A 22,047-nucleotide genomic window follows, 5' to 3' on the forward strand; every position below is an offset into this window, starting at 1 on the left:
ATATTCCCTTTTCTTCAATTTTCTTCACTACTTTTATTTTTTACAATTTTTTATTCTTCCACCTACCCCTCCACTTCCATATTTTATTATTTCATCTAAAACTCCGCGCATAGAGAAATTGAGCAAGTATTTAAAAACCGAGAGAGTATCTCACAAATGGCAAGAAATTGTGTAAATCTTATTTGATAGTGCATTATGATTTTACACTCAACTAAGGAAACTAATCACTATCATAAGTAGTAACATTTTAATCTTGATTCATTTATAACTTAATATATTATTGCACCCAAATAAAAAATAAAAAAACAAATTAGAGTTTAATTAAAATCATGGAATTTTCAGGGGTGAAGTTGGTGATAATGTGGGTGGTGGTGTTGGTAACGCTAATGTTTGGTGGTGTTAACGGAGAGCTAGTGACTGTCGGAGGTAACGCGGGATGGAATCAAGGCATCAACTACACGTATTGGGTCTCTCAACAAACCTTTTACATTGGAGAATGGCTATGTAATTCTTTCTCTCTATATTAATGTATCTTGGCGTTTACAACTTTTGCTTTCTTCAATTTTATGTATTTGTTTCAAATATTGACGTTTTTTTGGCAATTCAGAGTGCGGTCCAAAATTATGATTTAGAATTTTGATTAAACCGAGGTTTTTGGTTTAGATGCGATTTTCTAAACTTTTTAAATCAAATCACGCTGCTGCAACCATTAAATAGCTATTATAAATATTTAATTTTATGAATATGTATAAAATATAAAATCTTAAAATACATTAGCATTATTGTACCATTATAAGAATGTTACCGAGTATATACTTGCAATCATAGCTGATATGTAGCGCTTTTAAAGATTTAAAAACCTAATTTATTTATTAATTTGTATGTTTTTTTTTTTTTTTTTTTTTTTTTTTTTTTGCGTGTGAATTGTGATAAGGCTTAGACTGGAAAAACTTTGTTTTGGATTAGTTGACTGGTTTGAGTTTGCATAAAACTATGGAGTAAATTTAATGGAAACTCAAGTTATTAGAGTCATTAATGACTCAAATTATTAGTGGCAAAAAATTCACGACTCAAGTTATTAGAGGTAGAGAATTAATGAATCAAATTCTCTGCCTTAACTTTTTTATTTTTGAGGAAATTTTCTGCATTAACTTGAGTTATTAATGACTCTAATAACATTTGTTACGTAGTTATAATGCTCACCACGGGAAATGAGCTGGAAAAAAGGTCATTGAACCACCACACAATCACCACTTATGACCTTTTGCCCAATGTAGGCAGATAATTTTATTAAGTGTAACATTTTATATTGTCAAAGTCATATGAACTAATGGTTGTGTTTCGTGCAAAACTAAAATGTTACACCTTTTAAGATTTTTTTGCTATCTACTAAACATGTTTGGGTTAATTTTTTTTTATCAGTATTCAGGTTTGACAAGAACTATTTTGATGTACTAGAGGTGAACCAAACAAGTTATGAGAATTGTAATTCTGGGAATTTTATTGCAAACATAACCAAAGGTGGCAGAGATGTTTTCCAGCTCACAGAGGCTAGACCATATTATTTCATTACCAGCAAAGGGTACTGTTGGGCTGGCATGAAACTCGCAATCGACGTCAAGAACTCGCCTCCTCCTCCTGCTTCTCCTCCTCAAGAAAACTATGCTATTGGTCAATCCATGTATGCAGGAAGCATGAATGTCATGCCTGTTTTGGTTTTAGCAATTTCAGTGTTTGTTGTTCTGTTTGGTTAAATTGAAATTGTAACTTAGTCATCAATTAGTCTGTGTTAGATGATCATTCTATAACGTTACAAAATGATCATTGTTGATTCAACTAGTCTGTAGCCTTGTACTACTGTTCTAGTGTACACTTTTGAGTTGATTTGGGTTTAATTGGTTAAGCTGATAATTGAATGTTTGCTAATTATATATGTATAATGTATGGGACTTTTTGCTAGATCATCATTTAGATAAAGTATAGTCTTATACATGCATAATTAGGCCTAATACAATTTGTCTCTTCAACAAGAGCTTATAGTGAGGGAAACTAAAAAACTATTAACATAAAATCCGGGATTAACAAATTTCACAGCTTTTAAAAAGTTAGCAACAAGATGTAAGTAAAAAATACTCCGTAGTTTTGATTAATAAACCGAAATTATTTCAGATTTGTAAAAATCAAGTAAAGAAAATTAATTTTAAAAGAGAAACTCTGAAAGTTGTCTAATAAATGTTTATAAAAAAAAAACCATAATACCATATGAACTATGAAGTGTATGAATCTAAGCATCCAAAATGAAATATGTATCAAAGCGTGACAAACTGAGTAATTAACTGACAAGTGACAAGCGTGAACAATGTTGAATATGCGACCTTCACATTCAGATAATCAAATTGATCCTATAAACCTAATCATGAGGTAGGATTTAATTGAGACAAACAATTTACTCAATTTAAATGGCCCAACTCAAGCATGTCTAGGATCTCAATAAATCTAAACTCGACATTGACACTTTGCAAGCATTAACATCATACCTAATCCCAACCAAAATTAATCAGATAATTGATGATCAACTCTATTTAGGGACTGTTCACTTCATCTTAATTTTAATTCAATTTAGCTCCTGATTTCTTTCTCTCATAAAATATTCATTTAACCACTATTTAATTCATTTCAGTTCCAATTAGTTCTGTTTAGGGCTGTATACAGTTTGGTCCGGACCGTAACCAAACCAGACCAAACCGTATTTTAGAGGTTTGGTTTGGTTTACGGTTTATAAAATTATGGTTTGGTTTCGATTTTTTTGTAAATATGTTTTATGGTTTGGTTTGGTTTTGCAAAAATTATAAACCAAACCAAACCGTAAACCAGTAAACCGTATTTTAATATTAATATAATTTTTAAATTAAAAAAATTTAATTATCATATATATTAAAAAAAAATAAAAATACATGAAAAATAGATAAAAACTATATGTTCAATACTACTCTATTATTAATTACTATAATAATGTAATACTTCATATGAATATTTATTTTTTGACAAATGTATTATGAATTTATGATTGTTATGTATTATTTTTATCACGTGTTAGCACTTGATTAGTGGATTGTTATTTTTATTGTAACTTTGTAGTACAATTTAATCGATTTGGGCTAATTATTTAAACTTTATTATAAATTAATGAAGTATAATTTGACATTTTTTAGAAAAAAAAGTAATCTCATCATAAACCGTAAACCAAACCGCACCAAATCGTATTATTACGATTTGGTTTGGTTTGGTTTCAATACTAATATAGTTTGGTTTGGTTTGAAAAATTGACCAAACCGTATTTTGTGGTTTGGTTTGGTTTGAACACAAACCGCACCAAACCAAACCATGTTCACCCCTAGTTCTGTTTTGTTCAATAAATATGAACAGACCCTTATTACGGATTACTCCAAAACTTCGAATATTATGATTATGCAGTACTTGTACTCCTACAGTCCTACTCCGTATGAGATTCATGACTTCGCGCGATATTCAATTGCTCTAAACATGAGAGAGAGCGCTCTCGCAACTTCGCAAGAGTCGCAACGGCAACTGTTACGCCGGCAATTGAGGTAATTCATCTCCAATAAAAACTCCAATTGATGATTTTTTTTCCTTTGTCTTCGATTTTTTATGGAAATGTTAAATTCTTCTGATTTTACTTATTTATTTAGTAAATCAATGAATATTAATGCCGTCTGTAATGTCTACTTCGATTCACTGATTATCACCCGAAATTTGGCGCCAACATTGTTAGGGTTTTTCAATCAAATCTTCAATTGTGACTGATTGTGAAATTTGATGTAATTTGAATTGGCTCTACAATGGTGAATTGTTTAATTTTGCTTAACTATGATTGTGCGGAAGCAATGTAATGTTACTTCGGAGTTGTTAAAAAAAAAAAAAAAAATTATTTCTTAGATCAATTTGGTGTAATTGACGTTTCTCAAAATTCATGAATTGCTAACAAAATCATACGGAGTACAATTGAATTTGTGTTTTTATTTAGATCAATTTGGTGTAATTGATGTTTCTCAAAATTAATGAATTGCTAACAGTATCAAACGGAGTACTATTGAATTTGTGTTTTTATTACCCTCATTTTATGCTATTTGATGATATATAGCCTAGGTAAAACAATTTTTTAGGTGGTGTGTTTTCTTGTCCAATACGACATATATATCTCGTGCACTTATTTAAAGTTTACTATAGAAAGAACAAAAACAAGTAATTGAAACATTTAAAATTAGGAAATGAGGCAAGTAATTTGAGATGATGAGAGCAATTTTTTTTTTTTAAAAAAAAATGTCCCTATCACATGTATACTTGTATCTATATCTATTTCAAAAAATATGTACATGTGTGATCCTAATGTGTAACCTTTTTGCTCATGATGTTTGTTAAAGGAATATAATGTTTGTTACGTGCATTCAATTATTCAAGGACAAGGATCAGCCGAGCACAAGCTTAGTGCGGATTAAAGGCTTAAATCCTTCTAGTTTCAGGTAAGCATTTATACTGTGGTAGTAGTGTTCTTCAATATTGGTGCTTGAGCTTCATATTTGGTTTGGATCTGGATACCAAAATGTATTGTAGGTTTTTGGCATTGGGGAATTAGGATTGTCTTTTTGTGTTGAATGTCTTTGCTGATTGATGGTCTTTTACTCTGAATTTTAAAGTCAAAAGCACATACAAAAGTTACAAAACAAATATATGTACATTTAATGAAACGACTGATTAAGTTATACATTACTTCTTTTGTCTAAGAGGAGTGGCCTTGGTTCAATTCCGCAATCCTTAATGCACCCGGCCCCTGTCCAAAATTAGTTACTCGTATCAACTTGTCAATTGCAACACTGTCCAAAATTAGTTACTCGTATCAACTTGTCAATTGCAACACTGTCAAAAATTAGTAATTCATAATATGACATGAGCTCTTTAATATACCCTGCATAATTTGTGTTATTTCTGCCCTTCCCTTATTACTTAATCTGAATAAGAGCAAAAGTCTTCTTAACCAACAATACAGTTCATCACATCAGTGTTCTTGCACACGTTTATGTCCAATGCATAGTTTCCATATCTAAAATCTTTAGCTCTAGTGTATTCTCCCCTTGGATAGTTTAAACGACTCTATTCGTACTCAAGTGGTTGTGTCCATACTCCATATAACAAGTATGGCTCAACTAGATATCCAATGATACCCTACTACCCTTTCAATTTTACTAGCATAATCTATGTTTAGTGTTGCAGTGTTAACCTGATTTAGTAATTGTGTTGGGTTGAACTTTGGTAGGGACACCAAAAGGTTGTATTACGTTATCAAATTAGGAATTAATGATTTCAAAGAATTGAAGAATAAATCGTTTGTTACATCTAATATAATATCCTTTCATAGTTACATGCATTTCATTAATTTATACTCAACAACCTAGCTTACAATAAGGGGTTGGTGGAATCTTAAGCTAAGAGTAATATGTTAATGCAATCATGGCACTAGTTTCACTTATAAGTTTTTTTTTAAAAAAAAAGTGCAATTTGTTTTGATGTTTTGTATATTGTGATAATGAAATTTGAATGGATATCAGGCAATGTTGTAAAAGATGGTGGCAGTTTGATTCTATGCTGAATCTGCTGGTCATACAACATGAGGGAAGCATGGCTTGAAAGCTTCTCTTTTTAAAAAAGGTACGCTCCACTTGTTTTTTTTTTTTTTTTTTTTAAAGCTTACAGGCAAATTTTGACTTTTACAGAATAAAACTAAAATGCACTCACATGATAGTAGGGTAAGCTTGAGATCATCATAACATCATTGTCCTGCGCTGACATTAGAACGGCAAAACCTTTTCAAGTTATGAACACATATCAAAAACTTACTCATAACTTGGAAATTGTTTTAAACTATTTGTGAGTGGTTTCTTGTGGGGATTCTTGTTAGCCAATCTCAAATCTTTTAGGACTATGGCTTTGTTGTTGCATTATGGTAGGGTATTTACACAGTGAAAAGAGAAAGATGAGAAAACATTAGGTAGAATAATTAAAGTATTGCAATGCAAAGTGTAGTAATTGAGTATACATACGAATTTTATTAGCTAGCAATGCAGAGTGTAGTAATTGAGAATACATACGAATTTTATTAGCTAGTATAGCCAAACTGAAGGTTGGTGGAAGAATTTTGTAGTGCTACAATTAATGATGACAATGCAACATGGTAGACATACAATCGTTGATGGAATATAGGTGGTCCGGATGGAAGCATTTGCACCTATGTGTATGGTTTTAGCGATCATGAGATTTGTTGATTTTCTTTAGTGTTACCAAAGTATAGATAGAGATTTAGTGACGTTTATGGTGTTCATTGATAAATTTAGGTCAAACTATTAAAATGGGAATTTTCTTTTTAAGCATGATTTAAATGCAAAGATATGAGCCTTTTTTTTTTTTTTTTTAATAAAAAAGAAAATAAAATAAAATTTTAAAAAATAAAATAGCTTGATTGTTTACCCCCTGGCCCCTTCCGAGGTTCCTTGAAGGTCATTATTGTGCTAGTTTTTGAGGTCAGGATCATATTGACCATTGAGACATGCGTTGCATAAAAAAGAATGTAGAGTAGAGGCGTTAATATCTTTTAACTAAAGCAAAAACTTTTTTAAACATCTAGAGTCCAAAAGCTAGGTGTGCAGTCATTTTATTTGTGTGAAAATACACCACTAATCTTTTATGTTTATGTGGGATATAAATTGGTAATACCAGTAATACAAACGAGATTTGACTTTAAACCCTGGAAACCACTAAGATTTTACCAAGCAAGTTAGCATTTACAAAGGAGTTATTTAGTGTTTTATCTGAAACGTCAATCCTTTTCCATTTCACTTTCTTTCCCTAATAACTACCAATAGGCAATAGCTAGAGTTACATTCCCATTTTAAACTCTGTTGGCTGTTTGGAATCTTTGGATGGATGGTCATGAAATGCAATAAGGACTTCATGAAAAGGTGATTGTTGGGGCCAACTAGATTGTAACTTGGTGAGAGGCCTCTTCATTGTGCGTGATTAAAGGTGGGCATGGGCTGTGGTGGCACAAATCCGGCACGGCACGGCGGCCCATTATAGGCCGTGGGCCGTGCCGTGAACAAAATTTTTGGACATTGGCACGGGCACGGCGGGCAGCACGGTCTTCGGCTTGTGGGAAGGCCAGCCGGCACGGCCCAACATGGCATGCGGCCCGCCGGGCACGGCACGGCCCGTGCAAATGTAGCCGTTAGAGAGGAGAAAGTAGTCGTTTTCCCCAACAACCATAAACGACTACTTCTTCAACGGCTACTTCTCCATTTTCCCACCCAAAACTCCCTATAAACGGCTACTTCTCCAACGGCTTGTGATATTTTCGCTATTCAAGTCTCCTCCATTGCCTCCAAAAAAGCTTTTAGTGCGTCGGGAAGGGTTTTAGACGATAGAAGAACAAGATTAAAACCCGAAACACTTGAAATGTGTGTTTGATTCAAGGATTGGTTGAATGTCGAAACTCGTTCCCAAGATCGTACTTATGCACAAAACGACAATGAAGGAACGTCGGGTTCTACTAGTTCTCAATCAATTCAATTGGCCGGTGAATTTGAACAAGAAGAAGACGAAGACGAAGACGAAGAATAATAATTACCTTACATATTATTGTACAATTTTGTATTATCGAACCCCGTATTCCGTATAATAAAATGAAGTTATTCACCAATTATCGTACGATTTTTAATTATCATTACAAATTATTGTATTATCGATTTATCGTACTGACATATAATAAAATAAGTTATTCATCAATTTTTGTGTTATTGGCTTATCACACTCGTAAATTTTTTTAATTACATGCATTGTTGTTTTTTGCTAAATAATACGGAGTAATATAATAATATAAAAACATAAACATAAATCAATAAAATTATTTATATATTTTCAACTTTAAAGTTGTTTAATATATATATATATATATATATATATATATATATATATATATATATATATATATATATATATATATATATATATATTAAAAAAATAATAAAAACTTAAAATTAAAATACCGGGCCGGCCCGCTGCCCGGCACGTGGGTCATGCCGTGGGTTGGGTGTGTCAAAAATTGGCACGGCCCGGCACGAGCCACCCCCAGGTACGGCCCGCGACGGTCTGACACGGCACGATGCCCATGTTTATGCGTGAATTATGGATTTTCCAAATCTGAGCAGTGTACCATATGAAGTCCTACTATAAAATCTGACTTGTATGCTCAAAAAATTTTAGCATGTGAAGTTTGATTTAGTTAGAATTAGCACGTCTCTTTTTAGGTACAGATGGTAGCATTTTGTAATTTTTTGTTGAGATTTTGGACCATTGTTGAAGAAGATTGGAAATCGTTGTTTGGGTCAGTAACAAAACATGCTGTAATCAAGAATAAATCCAAGATTCCGAAGAGTCATTAAATGAAAACATGTGATCAAGATGCAAAGGCTTGATTATTACGTGATAAACTTGTGCAATGCGAATGTTTCGAATCACCATAATTTATTCTTGGAAGTCAAAATAAAGAATTGCAAGAAGATTCAATTTATTTCTTCACATTCAAAAAAATTTGGAGGCCATCTCATATTAGTCATTGACTCATCGTAAATAACTTCTAAAATATTTCACTCAACAATATGAGCCCCAGATGAGTCCAGTACATTAAGTAGATTGGGGCATGTACGTCACTCTAAAAACCTGATATGAATCACACATATTGACATATACACAAATATCTCTAAAATAGGCATTTAAACAAAAAGTTACTAATGTATATTCTTAAAGGGGAAGAGATGTGTTCATGCAATACAAAGTAACAGATTGTTTTTGCTGTTTGTATGCATCTGTATTATGGTATCTATCTATATGCATGATGTGTTTAAACATAATTCATTCATTAGAAAAACTTTTGTGTTCCACCCTTATCTCTTACGTGCTACTGTCCACATCCTTCCTACTGTACATTAATACTAATAAATATCTTTGGGAATTAATTTACCTTTTGAATCTTTAAACAACCCTGGTGCTTTCTTCCTCATCAAACCATGATGTCTCACCATCATGCTTATGTGCTAAATTATACTTCTTCCAAGATGATGACATTTAATTCCTTTTTTCATGTACATCTCAAATTAGGTGCAATATTCATTTACGACCCCTTTGAGAGGTATTAGATGAAGGTAATGAGAATGAGTGTGTTGTTATGTAAGAGGAGTCATATATTAATGTCCATGATAATGCTAATTCATCTCAAGCATCTCATTTTATTCATTTTTGTCCATTATCACTTGGAAAGTGTTATGGGGTGGGATATAAGTTTGAAGATGAGATGATATTACCATGAATATATTTATGTTACTTTTCTTGCAAAGTTACACTCGAATTGATTCCCATTAGCGTCATTTTTATCAATTACTAAACAAGATGTTAGTGAACTTTTGCTTTCGTGTTACTACTTTTAATTTGTTGCAATAGACGTGAAAAGTTTAATGCAAAGAACAAAGCAAAAACTCACATAGATTTACATAGTTCACTATTTACTTTAACAGGCTTTGAGAGATTTTTAATGATCTTGAGGATAAAATAGATTAAAGGGATATCCTAACAAACCCCTATTAGTGTCAATATAAATTATTTTGGGTGGTGCTAGTGTTATGTTTCATTTGAAATTCTTTGCAAATGACGTCGGAATATCAGATGACAAAGATGTGATCGTAGTGAGTTCCTTGTATCTAAGGAGTCGTCCATTGTTTTTTGCAGTTTGCTACCATTGAACGTGAAGAATTATTATTTCTACACGTTTTTGTGTTGTTAACATCAACGAACATGTCTATGTTAACTTTAATTGTTACATTAAAGAATTTTTATCATAAACTACCTAAGCTAATAAATACTAAATTTTGTGAGAAACTACCTAATAAAAAAAAGTTTAAGAAAATTACCTAATAAAAGGTAAATGTTTGGTCAAAATTTCACGGTTGACCTAATTTTAAAGCGTTGACCCACCTCAAAACACCCTCAAAACCACCGTGGGGTTGGTTTTCAGGGTAGTAAGGTTATTTTCAGGGTGGTTGGAGGATATTACGAGTTGATGAGGGTGGTTTCGTGCTTCATGATGGTGGTTTATGGGGTTAGAGGTGGTGGTTTAGGAGTAGGAGGTGGTTTCGGTGTGGTGGAGGCAATTTCAAACAGGTTGTGTTATTTTGGGATGAAAGCAGTGGTTTCGAGGGTATTTTGAGGTGGGTCAACGGTGGAACTCCAGCGGAGGTAGTATTTTACAACGTTTTTATCTTTTATTAGATAATTTATTACAATATTTTACCTTTTATTAGGTGGTTTCTTATCACATGTTTTTTAAAAGGTAGTTTCTCACGAATTTTGGGTTTTATTAGATAATTTCCGACAAAAAATTCTTACTTTTTAAAACTTGGTAAAGATGAAAAACATATAGCCACCCATTTATTGGATAAAAACTTACTAAATACGGAGTATATATGAAGTATAGTTTGTCTAAATTTATTCATATTTTACCATGGTCGAGATAAGAGGAATTGAATGTTGTCATTTTTGGTATTGTAACCAATCCCTAGTTTCCTACCATAGTACCGTCTTGATTTGTTTGAAGCTTCAATAATGGATGTACCTTACACATAGGCCAGACCAAGTGAAGACAACCTAAGAGTTGGCATTCATTGTATTTTGGTTGTTTGGGTACTCCTAAAAAGCAAATGAAATTGGACCATTTTCCTTGTTCACATGACCATCCCTCCAATTAGTGACAGTTTGACTTTTCAATACGTTTTCATTCTAGTCTTCATAATCTAGAATATGATATGGTCTTAAATTATACTCTGTAGACGTGCTAATATGATTTTCTGTAATTTCACTTAATTTAAAACGTGACTTTTTAAAAAACGTTGTATATGTTACTACTTTTGCCCCTAAGTTTGTTTGGCTTAAAGTTTGTCATGAATTAAAATAATCATTTCTGGGACTATTCAGTAGTTTTTACATACTCTGTATGATTTTTATCAATCAAACCTCATTATTTACTCCACCTTTAATTGTATTCATCTGTAACCAACCAGACCAAACTCTAATTTCTTCTTTTTTGATGCATCTTTAATCATTAAACTTAACTACTATGTATTTATTTCACCTATCTAAACATGTTTTTTTTTTTTTTTTTTATTTGCCTATCTAAAAATGTGTAAACATGACATATTTTTTTTTTGAAGAAACATGACTTATATTTGAAGAAAGATGAAATGTTATTTTTGAAAATCTAGAAAACTTTTCAAAGTTTTTATAATAATGATATATGTGAATGTGACAATTATTCACTACGAAAGTAGCAAGTGTTTATTAATACAATAATTCGGATGGAATCATAAGCCTTGTTTTACTGTAATTTTTAAGCATTACTTCCTTTGCCCCTTTCTTATTGTTCCCTATCCTCATAATAAGATTTGGGTAAAAAAGCTGTATCATGTATTTAGATTGGTCTTTCCGTGCACATAAGGAGAGAGAGAAAGAGAGCTAGTAGGAAACATACTAAAAAATACAGAGTATTGAGATAAATTAAAGAGGACACCCCACACTAAAAAATACGAAATATATGAGGTAAATTAAAGAGGACACCCCACAGTAAAATACGTGACAATCTTTAAGAGATGATCCATTTTATGTTATGTTAAATTTTGTGGATCTCAATTAATACCAAATACCAAGTACCAGGCTGAACCAGCAAAATCTCTGCCCCAAACTTGGGAGTCATAAACTGACACGTTTAACATGAGGATCGCATTTTCATGTAGGTAAATTTCTACTTCTAATACTCCACTAAAAACTCATTTTGTAAGTGAGGTAATATTTTTGAGCAGGTAAAATAATGAAAGGAAAACGAAATAATCATGGATTCATGGTACAGTAATAGATTACTGTTTTTTTTTTTTTCTTTTTGCAAGAATCAGGTGAAAATAATTTTAGAAATTAGCTTCGCCAATTTAAGAACTATGCAGGACCTTATATTAAACATCTACTGTTTAATTCAACAGGGGACTGGTTTATGTAGGTAAGGCTTGATATATACAAGTAGCAATTTTATCGGTCAACATAGAGATGATTACTGCCTTACTGGTTAGTACTTATAACCCTTTCTCATAAGTTTTGTGCATAGTGCATACTCGTCATATACTAGGCAATGTGTTGTTTGGCTGAATGATTGAGCTTTTTTGTGTAGCCTGGCCAAAAAGCACATGTCCAATTTTTTTATTCTTTGGTCTGCTCGGCCTACCAGAACGTTTTATTTAGATGTTTTCCGACCCATAATCAACTCTACATAGTTATCACTTCCTTCGTAAATGGTTTCAAACTTAAAAGACTAGGATGTGCGCCCTTTTAAATTATTTTTCTTGTATTGTAGCCTTGTAGGCTATGATATGCCTCTGAATCTCTGATTCATGAGACAGTTATTCCACTCTCCAAAACAACATTGAAATTTAACGAAAATGTTACTAACTTTTTTTTTTTTTTTTGAAAGGAAAAAAATGTTTCTAACTTGAAACTTCTTGGAAATGGACTTGACTAAAATGTGATGGCGTTTGAAGATTAAGATGTTTTAGTTAGAGGTTAGACAAAAGTTTGTTTTTTCTTTGTATATTTTATTGTGCCTTGAAGAACTAGTATAGTATTTAGTATTTCACTTCTTTAGAGAATTAACCTAATTATCAGCCAAAGTCCCATCACAATAATATTACTTTGTGATTAATCAAATTAGATATCATTTTCACAATTCCAGATGGCATCATGGGTAAATAAATTGCTACTCCATATTGTTTGGCAACATTCTAGAAAAAAAAAAAAAAAAAAAAAAAAAAAAAAAAAAAAAAAAAAAGGATAGTGAAAAATCTTCTGAAATGACATTACTATTATGGGTAGTAGTTTTTTTTTGTTCCTTTCTATTTTTGGGATATCCTTATCTCATTGAGTGGCTAGATTTTAAAGATTTCTCACTAAAATCAACTTGAATCATTTATTATGTAACCCTACCATGCTAAAGTTTTCTTCAAGAAATTTCTTCAACTCATTGTGAAGTTATGGAGTATTTTGTACTCCGTATAACTAAATGTTGTCCTTTCTTATTTCATGTATCACATGTTTTTTGTCTAGAAATATTTACTGTACATATTTACCTTAATAATAATGATAGTGTGAGATATTATTATGTTGCTTGACTTGCTTCTGAATAATTTCTATAGTCCATGTTGCTATCAATGTTGGACCACTTTTTCTTGACATAAAATATGTGGCACTCTTTCGGTCTTTCCTCTCCATCTTATATAATAGGCCAAAATTTCATAAATTAACGTTAGAGATGCAATTTAGCTACACTTTGTAATATTTGTACAACATTATTAGAGCTCTTAGCTGTTATAAAACACTAGTTTAAGCTAGTATAAACTCACATATTTTCCTATTCTTTATCTATATTTTATCCTTTCATGGCTTGTCTAATATCCTCTCCTAACCTTGTTCAAGGCATGCTAGTAGAACAACCTTCCCACAATCAATTATTCTCCCATGCATGGAACCTAAACAAAACCTCAAATCATGGCTTGTTTTCTAAAAGATGCCGCTTGCCAGGACACCGTTCCTCCAAGTCTAGTAGAATGGTAAGAAGTGCATTAGTCGAAAGGTTACAGGGATCGTCGTCTGTAGAGGAAGAAATAGAGAGTGAGTTTATTCGTGAGCTGAAGCAAGACCTTCAAGCAGAGGAAGATCCAAGGCTTTTGCGAGAAATATGGAGGGAAGTTCAAGGACTCAACGATTGGGAGGGGCTACTAGACCCCTTGAACTCCAATCTCCGGCAAGAGATACTGCGATATGGGGAGTTTGCTCAATCTTCCTATGACTCCTTCGACTTTGACCCTCACTCCAAGTATTGTGGGTCTTGCAAGTATGGACGTGCAGAGTTCTTTGAGAAGATGGACATGGCACATTATGGCTATCACATCTGCCGGTATGTGTAGTAATAGAAACTTTTTGACATAAACGGGTAAAAATTGTTTTATTTTAGTCCTTGTTTTAAACTAAAAATCATCTTACGAATATTTTGCACATAAATATGGCTTAATTCTTTGCCTGCATCAATTTTTCAATTTATTACCGTATCAGTAAAAACATACTAAAAACACTTTTTCTTTGAGATGTTGGTTGTCTATCAATTGAAATTATAATAGGGTTGAATTATTGTTATGAGTTTTGGAAGGTTGTATGAAATTATTATTGTAGGTTGTCTAAAGGGTAAATTATAATTATGTGTAGAAGGTGCAGTGGTTGCAACTTAATTTTTATTTTAGCTAAGCATGTTGATTAATATGTTGGTTCCTGTTTCATCTTGTTTATAAATGAATAAAATGATTTTGTGGATGTTATATAGTTCTAACCTCCAAACTTTTTTGCAACAAACAGATACCTTTACGCAACCTCAAACATCAACTTAGAGAAATTTTTCCGAAGATCATCAAGCATCAGGAGCATATGGAGCCCCCATGCAAACTGGATGGGGTATGTCGCAGTCACCAGTGATGAAGAGGAGATCAAGAGGCTTGGACGCCGAGACATACTCATTGTGTGGCGGGGCACAGTCACGTACCTAGAGTGGATCCATGATCTGAAGAACATACTCCGCCCTGCCCACTTTAGAGATAACCCACATGTCCAAATTGAATCCGGATTTTATGATCTATACACCACCAAGGAGGAAAATTGCAAATTTTGCTCATTTTCAGCTCGTGAGCAAGTCCTTTCTGAGGTAAAGCGGCTTGTAGAGCAATTCAAAGGTGAGAAGCTCAGCATAACAGTGACAGGGCACAGCTTAGGGGGAGCCCTCGCGCTACTTAGTGCATATGACATAGCCGAGATGAGGCTCAACATCGTTCGAGATGAGAAGAAAAAAACCAAGAAAATACCAGTGACGGTATATTCCTTTGCAAGCCCTAGAGTTGGAAACCTTAAGTTTAAGGAAAGGTGTGATGAGCTAGAAGTTAAACAATTGAGAGTCGTCAATGTCCATGATAAAGTCCCTACTATGCCTGGCCTCATTGCCAATGAGAAGAACAAGCTACAAAAATATTTAGAGGACACGGTCCATTTCCCTTGGAGCTATGCTCATGTTGGGACCGAGCTTGCCTTAGACCATGCCCATTCACCTTTCCTCAAGCCCGCGGCAGACCTAAGTTGCGCCCACAACCTTGAGGCGCACCTGCACCTTGTTGATGGCTACCGTGGAAAGGGAAGGAAATTTAGCCTGGCCAACAAGAGGGATATTGCCCTTGTTAACAAAGACTCTGACTTTTTAAAGAATGGGTATGGAGTCCCACCTAGATGGAGGCAAGATCACAACAAGGGAATGGTGAGGAACAGTGAAGGCCGGTGGGTAGTGCCCGATCGAGCCAGGGTCGAGCACCACCCACCCGATACAGCCCATCACTTTTCCCTTGCCATGAAGGTTGCCCATGACCCACAATTCAACGTCTAAGGGCCCAACAACATGGTGTATAATGCATGCTAATTTGGTGTTACACCTCATATGTGGTTTGTGGTTCTTATTATATGGACAATATTACATTGGTGATGAACATGCTACCTACTGAATGAAATACTGACAAACTTTGGCTTCGGAATTTCTGATGTATAGATATAATATTAATAAAACTAATAACGTTGTCAAATGTCAAGTTGTATTGGTTTGATGGTCCTTAATTTTGAAATGTTGCCAAAAAGCTTTTGAACTGTGCATATGTATGTAATGTACAAAGTAGAGATTCCTCAGCTTTCTACTCAGTTGGATGTAGATGCTGAAAATAGCAATTACTCGTACAATAAATGTTTTAGTTACACTTGTATACTCTATCCATCCCTTAAATATTGTCCTATTACCTATGATTTTTTTTTTTTTTTTTGCCTCATTGTATATAAATATAGGAAACCACTAATTTATGAAAAACCTCCTTATAAAAGCATTTTTTTTTTTCGCAAAATTATACCTAAATCAATTTATTTTTTTTTGCGATATTATACCTTTATGCCAGAAAATGGGATTTGACTCCTTTTTCCAGCGTTGACCACCTTAATCCATCCACAAAACCACCTCCCTCCCCAGCCCCACCCACTAAACCACCTCCCTCCCCAACCCCACCCACTAAACCACCCTTTTCACGGCGTTGGTGGGGATGAGGAAGGGAGGCGGTTTCGTGGGTAAAGCTAATAAGGGGGTGAGTTTGTGAATGGGGTTGGGGAGGAGGGTTTCGTGGGTGGGGTTTGGGCCTTTGGGGTAGTCAACACCAGAAAATGGGGTTTGACTTCGTAAAAAAAAATAAATGATTATGGTATGACTTTGCAAAAAGAATTTATAAGGAGGTTTTTTAAAATAAAATGCTTTTATAAAGAGGTTTTTTTGTAAAATTTCCTAAATTATATTATGGTCCCTTTATCTTCTCAACCAATTCACATGCTTCACCTTCGTCATCTTCCTAAAAAGTGTACATAGGGTCATGAGGCTATTTTTGAAGATAGAGAGAGTACATTGTACATTGGCACTACTTATTGCTATATACATACGTCAATGACCATATCGATGATGATGTGTGTGAATAGACGTGTGCTATCTTTACAAAGATCTGAAAATAAGTTGCAATGAGCAATCAAATAGACATGAATAGGATATAACTTTGTTAATTTTGTCTTATCTTTTGTTTTCACTATCAGAGATGGTTCATACTCCATGATAACACTTTGAACCTTGAACCTTACTTACCTAAGGTGGTGATCAATATAATGATTCAACCACTGACTTTTTAGAATTTGAAACTAAAATGCTACGGAGTACGAAGTACCGAGTACTATATATTTTTATTTGTCAATCTCATCTGAATCATTTCACGTGAATTTGGTTTTTTTTTTTCATATATGTACAAAGTACTTTCTTTGGCTGATTTAGACGCATAATTTATATTGGAAAATGATAAACATAGCCCAAGGCTATGTATAAGAAGCTAAAAAAGGAAATATTAAAGATAAAGTAACATTAATTACACAGATCAACACGTGATTTTGTCATGAATTTCCAACTTAATTCCATTTTAGGAAATATATTAAATGCTTATATATATAGCCTTAAAGGTTACATATATCATTACCCATTTATATTTCCTCAAAATAAAAAGAAAAAAATGCATAATTTATTTTAAATTTTCCTTTGTCTATTTATTGCCTGTGAAAATACCCATTTGTCATAAATAATCTTTTAAATTATTCTCCCTTTGTCCCTACTACCCTTTATGAACTACCCTACATGTTACAGCCTACACTAAGGGCTTGTTCTGATTTACTGAAATGAGCTGAACTGAATTAATTGGAACTGAACTGATTTGAATTAAAACTAAGCTGAACTGAATATTTTATGAGAGAAGAAATAAGGAAATGAACTGAACTGAACTGAACTAAATATAAACTAAAGAGAATAAGCCCTAAGAAAAAATTGATATCACATCAAAAATTGTCAAGTTCGTGAAAACAAAAGTGATACATTATTATTACTTATAATGTGGTCAAGAAAAAATTGTGTGATATATGGCTATGATGCAGGTTTACACTCCCATGAAGTAGAGTTCGATTGCTTACTGTTGGTGATGAACTGATGATGCTAAGAGAGCAGAACCGTAGAAGAGAAAGATCTTGTGCACAACTACGGAACTACTTATAGTGGATTACATTTTGCTCATGCTTCATCTATCTCTTCCAACTTCCATTGAACTTCTCCTAAATTCCTTTTGGTAGCCAATAATAAATTGCATTAATGGTAATAGGTTATATGTGTAATATAGTATGGAAAAAAAATAAAATAAAACCCTATTATATTCGTGAGAACACAATCATCAATCAATAACAATATACTAAAAGACACACCAGCAATGACACATATCATGTTTCTGGTGTGTTTTTAGATTTTTTTTTTTTAAAAAAAAAAAATTCTATTTAGAAAACAAATAAAATCTTTCTACAATTGCATACAAATTAAAACAAAGATTTTGATACAACTTTTTTTTTTTTTTTTGGAAAAAGATTTGATATAACTTTCCACAAAAAACATATTGACAACTATAACTAAAGCAAAAAAATAAAAAATAAAAAAAATAATATTCTTAACATAATTTGTGACATATGGGCGATATGGCCTTTTTTTTTTTTTGGAAAGACATATTATGTACTACATATGTTTATTACAACAAGATTATATATTATTTATTTATTTTCTTGATTTTTTTGTAAACTTATGTAATAGAAGCTACAAGCTTAAGTAATGAAATACGAATATCAAATCAACAAATGATACTTTTGTCATTTCTTTGAATAATTTATGATTAAAATTTCAATCAATTAATACTCTACGAATACTTTAATAAGATTTGCCAAAAAAAACACATATTGATTATTGTTAGTGTGATATTTTCTTATTATTTTTGTTGTTCTTTAGCATTCAATTGATATGAATATAACACACGAAAGTCAAAAGAAATAATAGTGTTAATTTTAAAAACATCTATTGAAAATTACCGTGCATGGAAAGGAACCTAATCTAGTCTCATCTCTAAGTATGTGTTTTCTTCATGTTTTCTATAACCATTCATAACCACCTGAGAGGTGGTATTAAATAAGAATGGAAATTCATAAAAAAAAAATTAAAAAAAAAAAAAAAAAAAAAAAAAAAGCAATTTGGTGTCATCTCGAGTGCATGCAGTCTTTAGTAGAATCTCGAGTGATCATGAGATTGGACATGGATTTCTTCTAAATTTATAGAAGTATATAAATTTATTCTCATTACCATATCATTTTTTGTAACGGTTAACAAACAATAAGGCGTTTCATATCTTGGCTCTTGGGATGGGTCAAGTGATTGTTGATAGGCCATTAGTTTTATAGTATTGGCATGGTGCACAACTGAAGTGTATTGACTTGAACCACATATTTGAGTCATGTGACCCATGTCAAGTTTGGACGGTGGGACCAAATTGGAGTAATGTGACCCATGTCAAGTGTTACGTTCTTCTATTAGTATTATATATGGTTTGTTATCTTAATATCTTGGTGGGTTAGTGTGTAATCGACATGATTTTGGATGTATTTCATGATTTGCCTATCAGTGTGGTTTATTTGTTTGTTTTATTTATATATTTTTTTAAAATGAAGAAGATAAATAATTGGGAAAAAATGATGTCATTAATTCTAATTATGGGCATATTTCCTCAAAAGGTCTCAATTATCAATTGAAGAGTCTTTATTAAAACAGTTTCTAGCTTATTATGATCGGACAAATTAATTGTCACATGTTGAATTTTTAATGGTCAATTTTACTGAATATTATTGTTTTATGGTGAAAAGAACAGAGCTTAATGAAAGGGATAGATGTTTAGAGCGGTAAAAGGTTATTTTCTTTTTTAAGTACGCCTAACGAAAACAAGATACGTGATACTATTAACCGTTAAAAACCTTAAAATCTGTTAGACACCACTTTGTGAATGAACCCTCTAAAATTAAAAATCTGTTAGACACCACTTTGTAAACAAACCCTCTAAAATTAAGAGTGTCTTGTATTAATAGTTAGTTGAGAGCAGTGTTGAGATTTGGAACTACTGGTGTCAATTTTTTCCAAAACTATTTAGATTGTGGATTGGATGGGGCTAATCTAGCGATTGAAAATTTGGGCCTAAAATGCTTTTGGACTTGCAGTGGTATGTGTGGGCCATATTCATCACACTACTTAGGAGTAAAGGAGTAAAGTCCTTCCCAAATCAGTGGCATATTCTTAGGTGTAACCTCCTGCACCTAGTGTATGTAGGTGCAACAACATAAAACACAAAAATTTATGGATGAAACGCAGCCCAAACTCAAATCATACAAAATGTTTTTCCCGCATAAGTTTGTTTCTTTTTTAAAAATTTTAGTTTCCTTCTTCCTAACTCTATCTTTTCTCTTTTCTTTCCTAATTCTCATCAAAATTTTCGATCATAAATTTCATTATAATTTTCTTTTACTTTGTTTTTTCTCCTTCCTTTTTTTTTTATTTCAATTGATTCATCAAATCCAACCACGAATGTTGTTGAAGATTGTTCTTGATCAAAAATTTGCAATAATGATAATATAATTACAATCATCTTCATCCCTTTGTCATTGTGTGAAATGATTTTGAGTTTCAGAGAACTAATGGAGAAGAAGATGGGTTTTATTTTATTTTCTCTCTCCTCCTTTTCTTTTTTCTTTTTTTATATATATTTTTTATTTTTATTCTTAATCAATCATAGATCAGTAATTATTTTATCTATGATGAGTCAAGATTAGATTTAAGATATATAATCAATTTTGGAGTTGGAATAATTATAATCGAATATTTGTATAATTTATGTAAGAAAAATGAACATGTAATAATTTAAAATGAACATTTATTACAAAATGAACATTAGTACAGTAAACATGAACATTTTACTACAAAAAATGAACTTTTTTATTATATACAATGAATTTGAACTATTTGAATATGAAAATCATGTTCAATTTTAATATACTAATTGTTTATCACTTTGTTTATCATGTTCATTTTTGTACGTGTTCATTTAGTTTTTTTAAATGTTTATTCAATTGCAATTGTATTTTGTTAAATTTATATCAATTTGATCTATGTATGAATTTCGATTTATTATGTGGTGATTTTGTAATGAATTTTGATCAATTCGATTAGGTTTGTGAACATGTAATTCATATGAATTGAATTTACGACCTTTAATTATGAACACAAGAAAATTGAAGAAATAAAAAATAAAATGATTATGAAAGATACATATTATAAGTATTAAAAAAAATATGAACATGCATAAAAAATATGAATATACACATTTTAGAAAATGAATATACGTATTCAATATATGAACATATGCATTATTGGTTCATTTTTTGAATGCGCATGAACATAAGCATTTCAGAAGGTGAACATATACATAAAAAATATGAACATATGCATTGGTTCATTTTTGAATGCGTATGAACATAATTAAGCATTTCAGAAGGTGAACATATACATAAAAAATATGAACATATGGATTTAGAAAGTGAATGTATGCATTTCAGAAAGTTTATAAATGGATTCAAAATATGAACATATGAACTTCAAAATGTGAACATAAGTATCCGTTTGATTTCACTATTTTTTTTTTTACAATTCCAATAAAAAATTTCGAACAATAGAGTTTCGAACAATTTCAAACAAAATTAAGTGATAATCATATAATTCAAACAAAATTAAATGAAATTTACATAAAATTGCCTTTTTTTTAGGGAAGATCTTTTTGATTTTGCATCTCTTTTTTAATGTCCATTGATGTTTTTGCAGTTTTTCAGTGAGAGGAAATGAAATAGAGGAGAAAGAAAGTGAAAAAGAGGAGAGAGAAAATTATATAGAAGAAGAGTTTTGAGTTTGAAAGTGACGTTACATTTATTGGGTGTGGGTGGGTGTATTGGGTGTGAGTGAATATATTGTAGTTACCGTGTTTTTTTAGTTTTAGGGCCTTTTTTAATTGGGTTGTGTGTAATTGGGCTTCTGGACTGCTGTTACACCTATATAAGGTGCACAAGGGTGCACCTTAGACCAATTGCAAATCAATTACTGCTTACGAGCCCATAGACTAGAAGCCCATAACTAGTGGGCTACAAAATTTGGTTAATTTTACTATCATCATTTCTTTCCTTTCTTTATTTATTTTTGGGTTAGTATCACCATTTCTTTGATCACCTCACAGGCTCTCACACACACACATAATTTTTTTTTTTTTTAAAAAAATATTAAATTCTAAAAGGACAAATATATTTTTGTGTTAGGATTTGCAAGAAAATTTAGATATAAGA

The 22,047-nt window shown here is 32.1% G+C and overlaps 1 protein-coding gene and 1 pseudogene across 1 annotated transcript; both read left to right on the top strand.

Annotated features, from left to right (window-relative positions):
• Positions 1–329: 329 nt before the first annotated feature.
• On the top strand, positions 330–1,754 carry LOC145577052 (early nodulin-like protein 20 pseudogene; annotated as a pseudogene).
• An 11,708-nt stretch (positions 1,755–13,462) lies between these two features.
• LOC145574194 (phospholipase A1-Igamma3, chloroplastic-like) lies at positions 13,463–15,998 on the top strand. The gene is made up of 2 exons (XM_081631934.1): positions 13,463–14,110; positions 14,563–15,998. The coding sequence occupies exons 1-2, from the start codon at positions 13,593–13,595 to the stop codon at positions 15,629–15,631; spliced, it is 1,587 nt and encodes a 528-aa protein (XP_081488060.1). The 5' UTR covers positions 13,463–13,592; the 3' UTR covers positions 15,632–15,998.
• The last annotated feature ends 6,049 nt before the right edge of the window (positions 15,999–22,047 follow it).

Source organism: Chenopodium album, chromosome 13, assembly GCF_948465745.1.
Source record: "Chenopodium album chromosome 13, dcCheAlbu1.1, whole genome shotgun sequence".
NCBI classification, from domain to species: domain Eukaryota; kingdom Viridiplantae; phylum Streptophyta; class Magnoliopsida; order Caryophyllales; family Amaranthaceae; genus Chenopodium; species Chenopodium album.

What these genes read in the sequence shown, in the direction of transcription:
- LOC145574194 (XM_081631934.1), top strand. Translation starts at nt 13,593, where the DNA reads ATGGCTTGTCTAATATCCTCTCCTAACCTTGTTCAAGGCATGCTAGTA. An exon ending in TATGGCTATCACATCTGCCG is followed by an intron (nt 14,111 to 14,562) that starts GTATGTGTAGTA and finishes TGCAACAAACAG; the next exon opens with ATACCTTTACGCAACCTCAA.